At 46.4% G+C, this 13,413-nt stretch overlaps 1 protein-coding gene across 2 annotated transcripts in view; it reads left to right on the top strand.

Moving 5' to 3' along the window:
• CAPN14 (calpain 14) overlaps positions 1-13,413 on the top strand; it is a 42,383-nt gene that overhangs the window by 10,258 nt on the left and 18,712 nt on the right. The window contains exons 2-9 of one of the 2 annotated variants that reach the window (XM_032172614.1): positions 1,979-2,255; positions 4,343-4,412; positions 5,217-5,335; positions 5,470-5,606; positions 6,837-7,011; positions 7,939-8,001; positions 10,153-10,238; positions 13,014-13,088. In XM_032172614.1, coding sequence (XP_032028505.1) covers positions 2,031-2,255; positions 4,343-4,412; positions 5,217-5,335; positions 5,470-5,606; positions 6,837-7,011; positions 7,939-8,001; positions 10,153-10,238; positions 13,014-13,088 — 950 coding nt within the window. In that variant the 5' untranslated portion in view covers positions 1,979-2,030. Of the gene's footprint in view, positions 1-1,978; positions 2,256-4,342; positions 4,413-5,216; positions 5,336-5,469; positions 5,607-6,836; positions 7,012-7,938; positions 8,002-10,152; positions 10,239-13,013; positions 13,089-13,413 lie in introns of those variants that run through there. The other variant, XM_058426806.1, reaches the window with a different exon arrangement.

Below are 13,413 nucleotides of genomic sequence, written 5' to 3'. Positions count from 1 at the left end.
GGGGCTTGACTTTATATATCTTTTAAAATTTTATGTTCATATTTATTCATTTTTGTTAAATTTCTATGACAAATTGGAAATAAAAGAACATAGGCCCTTCACTAGTGATAATTTGAGAAGCACCAAGACGGCAGGGTGCCCAATGAGGTAGACAATGGGTCAATAGACAGAATGAGGGGATCTCAGCGAATTCCAGGCACTCAAGGAGGGCTTCCTGGGGAAAGGACTCAAGTTAGACTTTGGGGGATGGGCAGGACCTTGACAAATGGAGAGGACCCCAGGTCACTTCTACAGCCATGAGGGAGAACTCACACTCGGTATAAGCATGTTTGTGAGTTACTTTTAGTGTGTATACATTCTGTCCCAAACACTGTGCTGGATATAATAGGCAGTTTGTAGCACTGAGAGCTGAACATTGTTATGGGAGTCAGGGCTCTGGGTTCTGGATACAGCCCTTATAAAATCTCCCTGTATAGCACCAGGAAGATCATTTAACCCTTCCCGCTCTCCCACTCTCTAAACTGTAAGAGCCATGAGGGCCCAGACTGTCTTACGTGAGCAGTGCCTAGCTCAAGCCTGACAAATAAGTTACCAGTAAAATTTTTGGTGAATGAATGGACAGGTTTCAGTTGTAACACCTGAAAAATGGGGGGGTCGGGGTGGGGGTGGGGCTAGATAAGATTGGTGGTTATGCAACTGTAAAATGAAAAACTATATTGTGTAGCCAACCTGTCCTGCAAGAAGCTTCAGGAAATCAAGTTTTGTAGCTGGGTTATCAAAACAGGGATTCTGTTAACAAGGGAAAGGGGAGAATGGGCACGTACCGGCAACTGTTGGTATTTGCCAAAATATGTGCGTGTGATTTTTTTTCCGCCTTTTACATTGGCAAGAAAGTCTTCAAGGAAGGATTACTTTTTAAAGAGAATGTAGGCCAGCCATGGTGGCTCATGCCTGTAATCCCAACACTTTGGGAGGCCAAGGCGGGCGGATCACTTGAGGTCAGGAGTTCGAGACCAGCCTGGCCTACATGGCAAAACCCCATCTCTACTAAAAATTCAAAAATTAGCTGGGTGTGGTAGCGGGGGTCTGTATCTGATGCACTGTCGGCCTGCCCACGCCAACCTGCAGCCCTGCTGGGGCCTGCAACCACCCATGGGGGCCTTCTGTGAGACACCCACGCGCCCTGTGCTAGAGCCTGGGGCTTTACCCCCGACCCAGAGCACAGCTGGGGGCTCCCGGGATGGGAGAGACGTCCTTGGGAGGTTCCTGCGCGGGGTCTGCTGGCCCCCAGCACCCCCTGCGGCCTTGCTAATCCCAGCTACTCGGGAGGCTGAGGCAGGAGAATCACTTGAACCTGGGAGGCAGAGGTTGCACTGAGCCGAGATCGCACCACTGCACTCAAGCCTGGGCAACAGAATGAGACTCTGTCTCAAAAAAATAAAAATTAAAAAAAAAATAAAGATAATGTAGGAGGAGGTTTTGCAGGGAAGAATAAGGAGGACATTGAAGCAGGAGGAATGCTGTGTGTCTGTAGCTGGGAGGCAGGAGTTGGGAGGCCTGGTGGAGGCCTGAGCAGGCAGCCACTACTCCCCACTACCTTGGCAGGCACAGGACCCTCTGGGCAAGGGTACTGAGCTCCAGCTTCCTACTTCTCTTCTCCTGCCTCCCCACTAAGCAGAAGGGACCCCTGTGACACTGGTGCAGTCAGGGGCCCAGGACTCAGCCCTGAGGCTTGAGAGACCTTTCCCTTCTGTAGGCTTTTGCCACAAGATCCCTGATCTCCCACCAGGTCCTCAAGCACTTGAGCGAGTGCTCAAGGACACCCACTCTCTGGGACAAAATCGAACCACCTGCTTCTGTCTCTTTCTCACCAGCTGACTTCTCCGCTCCCATTCTCTCCATCCTTCCCCTCCTCTCTGTGGCAATGGCAAAGCACAAACAGGAAGTGAGGAAACTGACCATCCTCTCTCCATTTCAGGAGCAGCAGAGACTCCTCAGGAAGACTCACAGGACTGTACCCACCACCTGCCATGTCTCTGTGGCCATCTTTCCGATGTGGATGGAAGCTGGTGCCAAGGTACTCTAGGAGGGCCTCTCCACAGCAACCCCAACAGGACTTTGAGGCCCTGCTGGCAGAGTGCCTGAGGAATGGCTGCCTCTTTGAAGACACCAGCTTCCCGGCCACCCTGAGCTCCATCGGCAGTGGCTCCCTGCTGCAGAAGCTGCCACCCCGCCTGCAGTGGAAGAGGCCCCCGGTGAGGCAAAATGTGTCAGCCCAGACCCTCCTGCCCCAGGGTTTAAGGCTTTCAGATACTACGCCTAAGATATATGGGAGAAAAAAACAGGCTTTTTCCTACTCTCTCCTCTCCACTCAACACAACACACTCTTCTAACCCCAGATGTGTAGGAGGTTTTCCCCACATGCCAAACAATTCTCTGGTGGCCACCATCTGGGTATTCTGTAATGAAATTTAATTGCGACACTGTCTACCCAGAGACGGTGTCAGATCTCACAGGTTGAGTGTTCATCCCACAAGACTGCCCCTACTTCAGATGCCAATCACAAGTCCCAGGTTGTGACCTGTACTTCTCACGACCAGCCGTAAATCAGGACCGTGATTCCCATGATCCCCTTCTTGGGTTTGATTAATTTGCTAGGGAGGCTCACAGGACTCAGGGAAATGCTTCGCTTACATTTAATGATTTATTATAAAGGGTATTACAAAGGATGCAGATGACAGCCAGGTGGAAGAGATGCATAGGGCAAGGCATGGGGAAAGGGTGCAGAGCTCTCATGCCCTCCCTGGTTGTGCCACCCTCCAGGGACCTCCATGTGTTCAGATATCCAGAGCTCCTTACACCCTGTCCTTTTGGGTTTTTATGGAGGCCTTATTACCTAGGCATGATTGATTACATCATTGGCCTTTGGTGATCAACTTAACCTTCAGTTTCCCTCCCCTCCCCAGAGATCAGGGTGTGGGGCTGAAAGTCCCAACCTTCTAATTCTGCCTTGGTTTTCCAATGACCAGACCCTCTCCTGAAGCTACCTAGGGACCACCAGTCACCAGTCAATCATTAGCATACAAAGAACACTCTTATCACTCTAGAGGTTCCCAAGGTTTTAGGAGCTGAGTGTCAGAAAACTGAGCAAATGAAGACCAAATATATATTTCACAATATCACACCAGGTCTTACTGTCATTGATCTCCATGAGAAGGGAATGGGTATGTTCCCACATTCTCACTTTCCAGATGGAGAAAACCAGGGGTGATTTTGAGAGTGGTCTAAGATGTAGCCCTCCCTCAGTCCTGCCCAGAAATATGCAGAACAGCTATAGCCAAAAATATATCAAGGTACTGTTTAGCTTCATCTGAGATGGCAAGGCTTCCTGAGTCACAGCCAATACCATCTGCCAGAGAGATAAATTTTAACATCTCTCCAACCTCCTCCCCAAAAAACAGGCTCATGAAACATGTAAATTAAGAAGCTATTAATCACTTTACAAAAGTATTCTTCACTCTATAAAATACATCAATTCCTTTAAAAGGCAACTTCTTAATGTGTTCAAATGTAATCCATCTCCCTGAAACTTGATTTACATACAAGATTTCAGGAACACGGCTAGCAAACAGGGTAAAGTGTAAAGCATGTGCCACAGACTTTCCTTTTCTCTTCCCTACTCACCCATCACCATCGATACCTGCAGCCCCAGACTTATGAAGTCCCTACTGTGTGCAAAATTCTGCAGTGAGCCTCCTAAACTACATGGCAGCCAAAATCCTACTTCTCTCAGAAAATCCTGGGAACTGCTGACATAGAGACTCTGCTCTACACCTGACTTGGGGAAACTGTGTCCGCGCAAAGACTGAGAATATAAATCTTGCCACGGAGCAGAAACTACCCCCCTACCACCCCACCACAGGCTGCATCTCATCAGGAAAAGCCAAAGAGACCATCATATTAGGGGTCAGGAATAAGAAGGAGGAGTAGGGGAGAAAAAAGAGAAAGAGAAGATACCTAGGAAAACTGAAAATACCTCCTATAAAAGTGTTTCCATTTTTAATAGAAACTCTAAGAAAAGGCATTTTTGGTATCAGTGCTATTTCTCAATATCTACACAGAGTTCTCCAGGGCTCTGACTTACACGAGCTATAAGAAGGAATGAGAAATACAAAGGACAGAATTCTGTATCCCAGATCTTCTGAGATAGCACTGATCACACGTATATTCTGTATCTTTGTCCCCATAAGTCCAGTTTTGGGGTATGGGAAAACGTGGTCACTGTAGCTCCAGGAGCTTTTTTGTTCTAGGTCAGAATGACAATTCTGTTTGTCTTCCCCAGGAGCTGCACAGCAATCCCCAGTCTTATTTTGCCAAGGCCAAAAGGCTGGATCTGTGCCAGGGCATGGTAGGTAAGTTTGCACAGCCCCGGGAGAGAGACACCAGGCTGCCTGCTGGCCAGGCCTGGCCAAGACGGAGTGCATGATAAAGAAGAGAAGCCAGAGACCCCCACTGGAGACAGGCCCAAAATGGCTATTCACTGGCAAACCCTGAACGCTACCTGGACATGCTCTGTTCTTTGCCGTGAGGTTTATAAAAACTGGTCCTCTGGGGATGCGTGGGAATGCCATACCCTGCCTAAGTCCTCACATAGTCCTCATTACCAGTTTACAGTTCTAAATTTTAAGTTTGGAAAATGTGCTCACTCTATTTTAGTTCCCACAATGGGTCCTTCTTGAGACAGCAGTCATTAGCCTCCCCAGAATAGGATCAAAGCAGATCTATCCTCAACTCTACCTTTCTAAAATAGTAAATTGGTCATCAAGGAAGGCCCAACCAAGTCCAGTGATACCCATTTCACAGACAGGGAAATGGAGTCCCAAAGGGTTGAGGCTTTCCCAGAAGTACATAAATCAGTTTCGGAGGCAAGATTTGGAAAAAGAGAGTGGCGTTGAGGTCCCAATTCCTGAGGATAGGGCATTCAGGAATCTAAAAGCTGGTCCAGGAACATGGCTCTGGTTTTGGGGTCAGGTTGGATTTCAGCCAATGCTCCCAGCCCCACCACTGCACACTCATCATCCGCCTTCCCAGTATATAATTCCCTTCTCCTAAACTAGGCTACAAGCCCAGAGAGGGTAGCCATTGAGACCGGGCATTTCCTGCAGGCATGAAGTCCCCAGTAGATTCATGCAGATGCTGTGTGCTGTCTAACTTAGGAGACTGCTGGTTCTTGGCTGCTTTGCAAGCTCTGACCTTGCACCAGGACATCCTGAGCCGGGTTGTTCCCCTGAATCAGAGTTTCACTGAGAAGTATGCTGGCATCTTCCGGTTCTGGGTGAGTGTCTTCCTGGGTCCTCGGCCCAGAGGGAGCCATAGGGAAAGGGTTCTTGGAGGACCATGTCTTCACCTTCTGGGCTGATCACCATCTGTAGCAGTCCTCATTCACCTGGGGCCACTCTCTCCCTCCAGTTCTGGCACTACAGGAACTGGGTTCCTGTGGTGATCGATGACCGTCTGCCTGTGAATGAGGCTGGCCAGCTGGTCTTCGTCTCCTCCACCTACAAGAACTTGTTCTGGGGAGCACTTCTGGAAAAGGCCTATGCCAAGTAAGAAACCGGCAGAAATATCCCCCTTCCCATCGCTTCTTTTTGTCTCTCTCAATGTTGAGGGAGGGGAGTGGAGTCAGGTAAAGTTTATGAAATGAGATCCTGAGGCATGTCTTAGCCGACATAGAAGTGACAATGTGTTCAGAGTCTTTTATGTAGGGGTCGCCTCATCTAAACCTGCATTCAAGAGTTTTGCCTTTCCCTAATGGATGGAATTAAGGGGGATAGGAGCTCTGAGTGTATATTCTCTCCTTTGCTCCTGGGATGGAAGGAAGGAGTAGCAAGATACAGCCAAAGAAAACCTAAGCAAAGGCTTTGCTTCTCATTCGGACCATCTAATCTACAGTTTAAATGCCCCTTCCTTTTGTTTTGAATGAAACCCTCTCAACCTAGCTGATCACTGCTGTCCCCAGCAGCTAAGAGGCCTGGATGATGGAGTAGCAGCAGGGGATCCACCTGCTTGGGTCCCTGTGGGGCGGCCTGATCATCAGAGGTCGGATTGTAGGCACAGCTTCAACGACACAACTGCAATATGAAAGTTTAAGAGTTTTTCATACCTACAGACTCTAGAGGGTACTTGGCATGCATGGAGTGCACACACACCACGCACGCACACACACATGCACACACACACAAACACAGACACACGCATGCACACACACGCACACACACATGCACATACATGCACGCACCCACATACTCGCGCAGACACGTGCGCGCACACGTGCACACACACACGCATACACACATGCACACACACACACGCACACATGCATGTGGAGGTCAGGGGGCCCAGGCAGAAAGAGAAAATGGACCTGTGGTGGACACATACCTTTTCTTGAGTCCAGGGTGTTGTCCCAACAGGTTTCCCGCAAGCAGCTTTAACTGATGGGTTCAAAGCAAGCAGGCACTAGTTCCAGATCTCGCTGTGAGTGACAGGCAGTCACTAAGTTCTCAGGCAAACGTCTGAATGGTCTATTTAAAGGAAGTGGTGGGAAAGAGAGGTTCCCAGTCTTCTAGGCAGGAGAGATGCCTCTAAGTTTTATCTATGACCACCAGCTGGAGCCATTCAGGGTGGATGTGGTATTGGAAACTATGTCAGGGTTGCCTGAGCTCTGCTTTTGGTATGAGAAAAGTAAACTCCTATTTAAAAGTGGATGCCGAGGCCACATAAAATTATAAATACTCATGATACTTTTTTCTTCTCATGTTTATTTCTTCCCTGGCCAGGCTCTCTGGTTCCTATGAAGACTTGCAGTCAGGACAGGTGTCTGAAGCTCTTGTAGACTTCACTGGAGGGGTGACAATGACCATCAACCTGACAGAAGCCCATGGCAACCTCTGGGACATCCTCATCAAAGCCACCTACAACAGAACCCTCATTGGCTGCCAGACCCGCTCAGGGGTGAGACTGGGCTGCCACTGGCACCCATGTGCCTCTTCTCCTGCACCCATGCTCTCCATCTACCACCACTACCCTCATCTGGGTATAGGCTCAGGACCTCCACCCAGCTCCTACTGCTGAGGTCCTGGTGTTCACACCTGGCAGCAAGGCCAGGTGCATTGGCTCATGCCTGTAATCCCAGCACTTTGGGAGGCCGAGGTGGGCAGATCACCTGGGGTCAAGAGTTCGAGATCAGCCTGGCCAATATGGTGAAACCCCATCTCTACTGAAAAATACAAAAACTAGCCGGGCATGGTGATGGTCACCTGTAATCCCAGCTATTTGGGAGGCTGCGGCAGGAGAATCACTAAAACCCGGGAGGAGGAGGTTGCAGTAACCCAAGATCTCACCGTTGCACTCCAGCATGGGCAACAAGAGAGAGATTCCGTTTTAAAAAACAAAAACAAAAAAACCAGAGCAGCAGTGTTGGGGCCTCAGGACAGGCAAGGCAGTAGGAAAAAGAAGATGATGTGCAGAGAAGGATGCTAACAATTTTTAAGTGCCAGCTACATGCAAGGCACTTTCCACTTCCTATTTGATAACAATTTAAACAATGGAACAGGAGTAGGAAGCCCTCAGTTCAGCCCTGCCTTCACTAATGGCCAAATGTGTCACCTCACACGTTGACTCAACAACTCTAAATAGAGTTTGTCCTCTGTAAAATGGAGGGTATGACATGATTACTGCAGAATGGCTCACTTATTGAGAGGGTGGAATGAGACTATGGATACCGAAGAGCTTTGAAAACTGCAATGTACCATACCGTGTGATTATCTCCCACACTTCTCTCCATAAACTCCTGCTTCAGCCAAACAGCCTTCCCACAACTCAAAGAATAAGCTGTACATAACAGAAGACTGATCAGGACCTCTCTTATCTCTGCAGAAGGAGAAGATTCTGGAGAATGGGCTGGTGGAAGGCCATGCCTATACTCTCACAGGAATCAGGAAGGTGGGTTGAGGTTGGCCCCTCGGTTTCCCTCTCAGCCTTGCCCTTCCCTCTCTGGACCCTAGCTTATCTTGGTGGATTTAGTTTCTGCACCATCTGGAGAGTGGGCAAAGTCTTTAGTCGGTCCCTGTGCCTTGGCATCTATTTCCTGGGGTGAAGTGGTGGGTCCAGGCTTTGCCACCGCCAATGCATCATCCCAACCTCATCCCCTGGGGCAGCCCTCAGCCAACCATCCTCCCACCCTGCTGTACCTCACAACCCTTCCTTGAACTTTGCTTCACTCTGGGCTGCCAAGAACAACCATTTCATCTGGTTCTTCCCTCCCAAATTTCTACTCCTCTCTCACACGCTTCTTTATGACAGTCTCCATATGACAGTCTCCATTGCTATCCATCTTTTGAGCTCTACTAGGCATTGAGAGGAAGATGCACCAGGCAGGACCTGCCTACAAAAGGCTTACAGTCAGGTATGGTCACAAACCATATCTGAAAATGAGGAGGAAGCAAAGTTGAAACTGAGAGAAGAAAGTGTAGATGAAAGACTTTAGGAATTCATGGATAGGAGAAAAGACCTCCATCGAGTTGGGTTGGGGAGAAGTCAGAAAAGTCTCTTACGGAGGAGTTGACGTTGAGTTGGTCCTTGTAATGGGTAGGTTTGTATGGGGCGAGAAGGGCATTCTGGTGGAGGGAGCAATGTAAGCAAAGCATGGAGACAAGAAGTCAGCAAGTTTAAGTTAAAGAACCTCTGATATTCTCTAGAGGGCCCAACTCCTCCCAAGTCTTCCAGTTTCCTTTAACTCTATTTCAAATTTCTTGGACTCAGTTCACACTTAACTTCTTCCTTCTACGTCTCCTACAACTGTGTTGGTCTGTGTGCCCAGAGCTTTTAATTTATTTCCATATTTATTAACAAAATTTATATAGCACTTACTGTGTGCTAAATGCTGTTTAACTGCCTTACAAATGTGGACTCATTTCATCCTCACAGCACTACTCTGAGTAGGTCGTGAACCCCAAATATCTGAGACAGGTCTCAGTTAATTTAGAAAGTTTATTTTGCCAAGGTTGAGGATGCGTGCCTGCAACACAGTCTCAGGAGGTCCTGACTACGTGTGCCCAAGGTGGTCAGAGAACAGTTTGGTTTTATACATTTTAGGGAGACGTGAGACATCCATCAACATATGTAAGATGAACATTTGGTTCTGTCTGGAAAGGTGGGACAACTCAAAGCAGGGAGGGGGCTTCCAGGTCACAGGTAGATAAGAGACAAATGGTTGCATTCTTTCAAGTTTCTGTTAGTCTTTCCAAAGGAGGCAACCAGATATGCATCTATCTCAGTGATCAGAGGGGTGGCTTTGAATAGAATAAGAGGCAGGTTTGCCCTAAGCAGTTCCCAACTTGACTTTTCCCTTTAGATTAGTGATTTTGGGGTCCCAAGATTTATTTTCCTTTCACAATGTCTACTGGTTTCCTAGGGTTGCCACAACAAATTACCATAAAATGTTGGGGGCGGGGGAGGTTGAAAACAACAGAAATTAATTTTCTCAGTTCCGAAAGCCTGAAGTCTGAAATCAAGGTGTGAGCAGGGGCGTGCTCCCTCTGAAGGCTCTGGGGAAGAATCGAATCCCTTCTTGCCGTCTCCACCTTCCAGGGGCTCCAGGTGTTCCTTGGCTTGGTCTACATAACTCCAGTCTCTGCCTCCATCTTCACGTGACCTTCTCTGTGTCCTCTCCTCTTCTCTTCTGACACTTGTCTTTGGATTTAGGGCCCATCCTAATCCAGAATTATCTCAAACCCAGGTCCTTACTTTAATTACATTTGCAAAGATCCTTTTTCCAAATAGGGTCATGTTCACAGGTTCTGAATGTATGTATCCTCTTTGGGGAGGGAAGATCACCATTCAACCCACTATCTTAGGTATGACTATTGACCTTATTTCACAGATTGGGAAATGGAGACAGAGAGAGATTAGGTGATTTGCCCTAGGTCTCACAGCTTGTAAGTACAAGAAGCAGAGCCACTTTCTCCTCTACCAGCTCTCTCTGGGCCTATGATTTTCCACTGCAGGTGCTCAGCTCCAGGCCCAAGTGTCACTCAGATCTCTGGAATGCTTGCACTCAGCCCAGCCACCTAAACTGCCTCTCGTTTTATGCAGGTGACCTGCAAACATAGACCTGAATATCTCGTCAAGCTACGGAACCCCTGGGGAAAGGTGGAATGGAAAGGAGACTGGAGTGACAGGTGAACTTTGGGGACATCTTGGAGGGGCGAGAACGAGTAGTTGTAGGCAAAGGAGGCTGCCATTTGCACACAGATTCAAATGTGTGCTTCCTTTGGTCTTAGGCTGGATCTGGAGGCCTTCAGACTGGGAAGCTCAATCCCTCACATTTATAAGATGCTTTATGGTATACAGACTGCTTTCTCTTTCATTGTAATAATTAAAGCTAATGTTTATTTGAGGGCTTGCCAGCACTGTGCTAAACCTTTTGAATTTTTATTATCTCATTTAATCCCCCAAACAACGTTATTACAAAGTAGATAGTTTTATCCCCATTTTACTAATAGAGAAACTTGGATTAATTGAATTGCCTAAGGTCATACAGCATGACTCAACCAAGGTCTTTGGTGCCTTGGTTCAGTGTCTTTCCCTGGCATGGTTCAGTACACTCCTGGGTTTGCTGAGTCAAAGGTAGACAGATTTGGATTGGACTCTACACTCTGGTTACATATAGTAGCCTCTGGGCATTCTGATTAGATGCCTACATTTAGGTTGTTTCTGCCTAATGGCAGCCCTAAAGAAATGCGGGTTTTGCAGGCTAGACACTGGCTGTAGGGCATAGGCAGAAAGGGAGGTCAAGTCCTAAAGTCCTTCGTTCTGTCATTATGAAGATTTATAGTACTTAATCCTTTACAGGTCTTTAGAGTCTACAAACATGTCCATATACACATTGTCACTTAATCATTTTTATATTGAAAAAATGAAGGCTTAGAAACACAAGTTGAATATTCCTCCTGACAGAATGTGCTGCATTATATTTGTTGCACATTAGTAAACAGAGTTGTTAGAGGAACTGGATCTATGTGGGAAAATGTCATCCAAAGAAATACATAAATTTTAACGTGCTACAGAAATCTAGCATCATATTGTTGCTGGTGGCGGTTTCTTTCATAGAGGAACAAGCACTAACATTAGAGATAGATGATGGGTAAAATTACAGTGTTGTTACTTCCTAGCTGTGTGATCTTAGTTTAGGCAAGCTTCTTAATTTCTTGGATCCAGAGGTATAGTGAATATTAAAATGATGAGCTTTTATTTTGTAGTGTTTAATCTGCTGTTAATCCCATCCAGCATATTTTTCGTTTTAAATATTAAATTTTCAATTCTAGAAATTTCACTTGAGATGATCTTCCATTTCTCCCCTTTTTATGTCCATGTTTCTCTTTACATCCTTGAGAATATGCGGCACTTTTATAATAGCTGTTTTAATGTCCTTATCTGCTAATTCTATCATCTCTCTCATTTCTATGGCGGTTTCTATGGACTGTTTCTTTATTCCTGGTCACGGATCATATTTCCTGCTTCTTCATATGGCTAATAACTTTTTATTGCATGCTGGACATTGTAAATTTTAGTTTCAGAGTACTGAATTTTATTGTATTTCTTTAAAGAATATTAGACTTTTTTTTTTTTTTAAGTAGGTAGTTACATTGCTTAGGGATTGTTTTGATTCTTTGAAGTTTTTAAGCACTTTTAGGGAAGGTCAAGACAAACCTTTATTTCAGGGATAATTGGATTCCACTACTAAATTGTAGACCCTCTGGGATCTCTAGTAAAGATTCCATGTATTCAGTAAAGTCTTTTGGCTGGGCACAGTGGCTCACACCTGTAATCCCAGCACTTTGGGAGGTCGAGGAAGGCAGATCATTTAAGGTCAGGAGTTCAAGACCAGCCTGGCCAACATGGTGAAACCACGTCTCTACTAATAATGCAAAAATTAGCCGGGTGTGGTGGCATGTGCCCGTAATCCCAGCTGTTTGGGAGGCTGAGGCAGGAGAATTGCTTGAATCCGGGAGGCGGAGGTTGCAGTGAGCTGAGATCATACCACTGCAGTCCAGCATACGTGGCAGAGTGAGAGTCTGTCTCAAAAATAAGTAAATAAATAAATAAAGTCTTTTAACTCTGTCCGGTAGGAATGCCTGAGATTCCCAGCACTGTGTCCTGCTTACGGTCCAGTCTTGGGGAGTTTCACTTTAAGAAAGCACAGATTAAAGCTCAGCCAAAGATGCAAAGGAACCCCTATGAAGTTTCCTGGAACTCCTTTTTTTCATGTAGCCCCCTCCTTTCAGATACTTTGCCCAGCAAATTCTGGCTGTCTGGATCTCCCCAAACTCCAGATTCTCTCTCCTCCACTCAGCCAGACTATTACGTTCTTTTTTTGAGTCTCTCTCCCTACAGCACTGGCCAAGAAATTACCTTCAGGAAGAAAGCCTAGGTGATGTTAGGGCTCACTTCATTTGTTTCCAGCCTCCTGGGATCACAGACCCCTGATGCCTGCTGTCCAATATCTGAAAACAGTTTCTTATATTTTGTCCCATTTTTATTTCTTGATGGTAGGAGGCTGTCAGGACAGTCTTACTCCTTCGTGGCCAGAAGTAGAAGTTTGAATGATGAGCTTCGAAAATATGCAAGTTCAAATGTTAGCTCTGACATTTAATAGATTTATGACTTCAAGCAAATGACCTAATCTCTCTTAACTTCAATTTCCTATTCTCTAACATGAGAACAACAAAGTTGTTGTTAGCCTTGAATGAAATAATGTATGTCAAGAATCTAGCCCAGTGCTTGGCTCATAGTAAGCTATCAATTAATGTTCATGCTACTGTATAATATGGAATGGGAAATTTAGTTGTCTGAAGTAGTATGAAAATAATAATAAATAATGACACTATAGAGCCTTTACTAAAGAATTTCTAGCATGCTCCCTGCAAGGTTTTCATTCCCTTTTCTATTTTCAGTTCAAGTAAATGCGAGCTGCTGAGCCCCAAGGAGAAGATTCTGCTTCTGAGGAAAGACAATGACGGAGAATTCTGGTATTGGACTTGGGGACTTGGACAAATGTCCTGGCCTACATTTGAAAACCCATCCAGCAGACATTTATTGGATGCCTCATGGGTGCCAACCTCATGTACAGAGATCAGTAAGGCACCATCCCTTTAGGAGCTCACTGTCTAGCAGGACAAACAGTGCTTATAAATAAACAGTCACTGTCTCTGTGATGAGAGTAGAGGCCACTAGGGTGGAGCTCAGCGAGGGCTCAGCCAGCCTGTTTCCCCCTCTCTGGCTTCCTCTCTGCTCTCTTGCTCAATATATTCAAAGCAGGTTTTGCCTTTTTTGTCCTGAAAAGGCCGTGAGGTA

Source organism: Hylobates moloch, unplaced genomic scaffold (genome assembly GCF_009828535.3).
Source record: "Hylobates moloch isolate HMO894 unplaced genomic scaffold, HMol_V3 SCAFFOLD_13, whole genome shotgun sequence".
Lineage (NCBI taxonomy): Eukaryota > Metazoa > Chordata > Mammalia > Primates > Hylobatidae > Hylobates > Hylobates moloch.
This window is presented reverse-complemented; position numbering and strand designations above follow the sequence as displayed.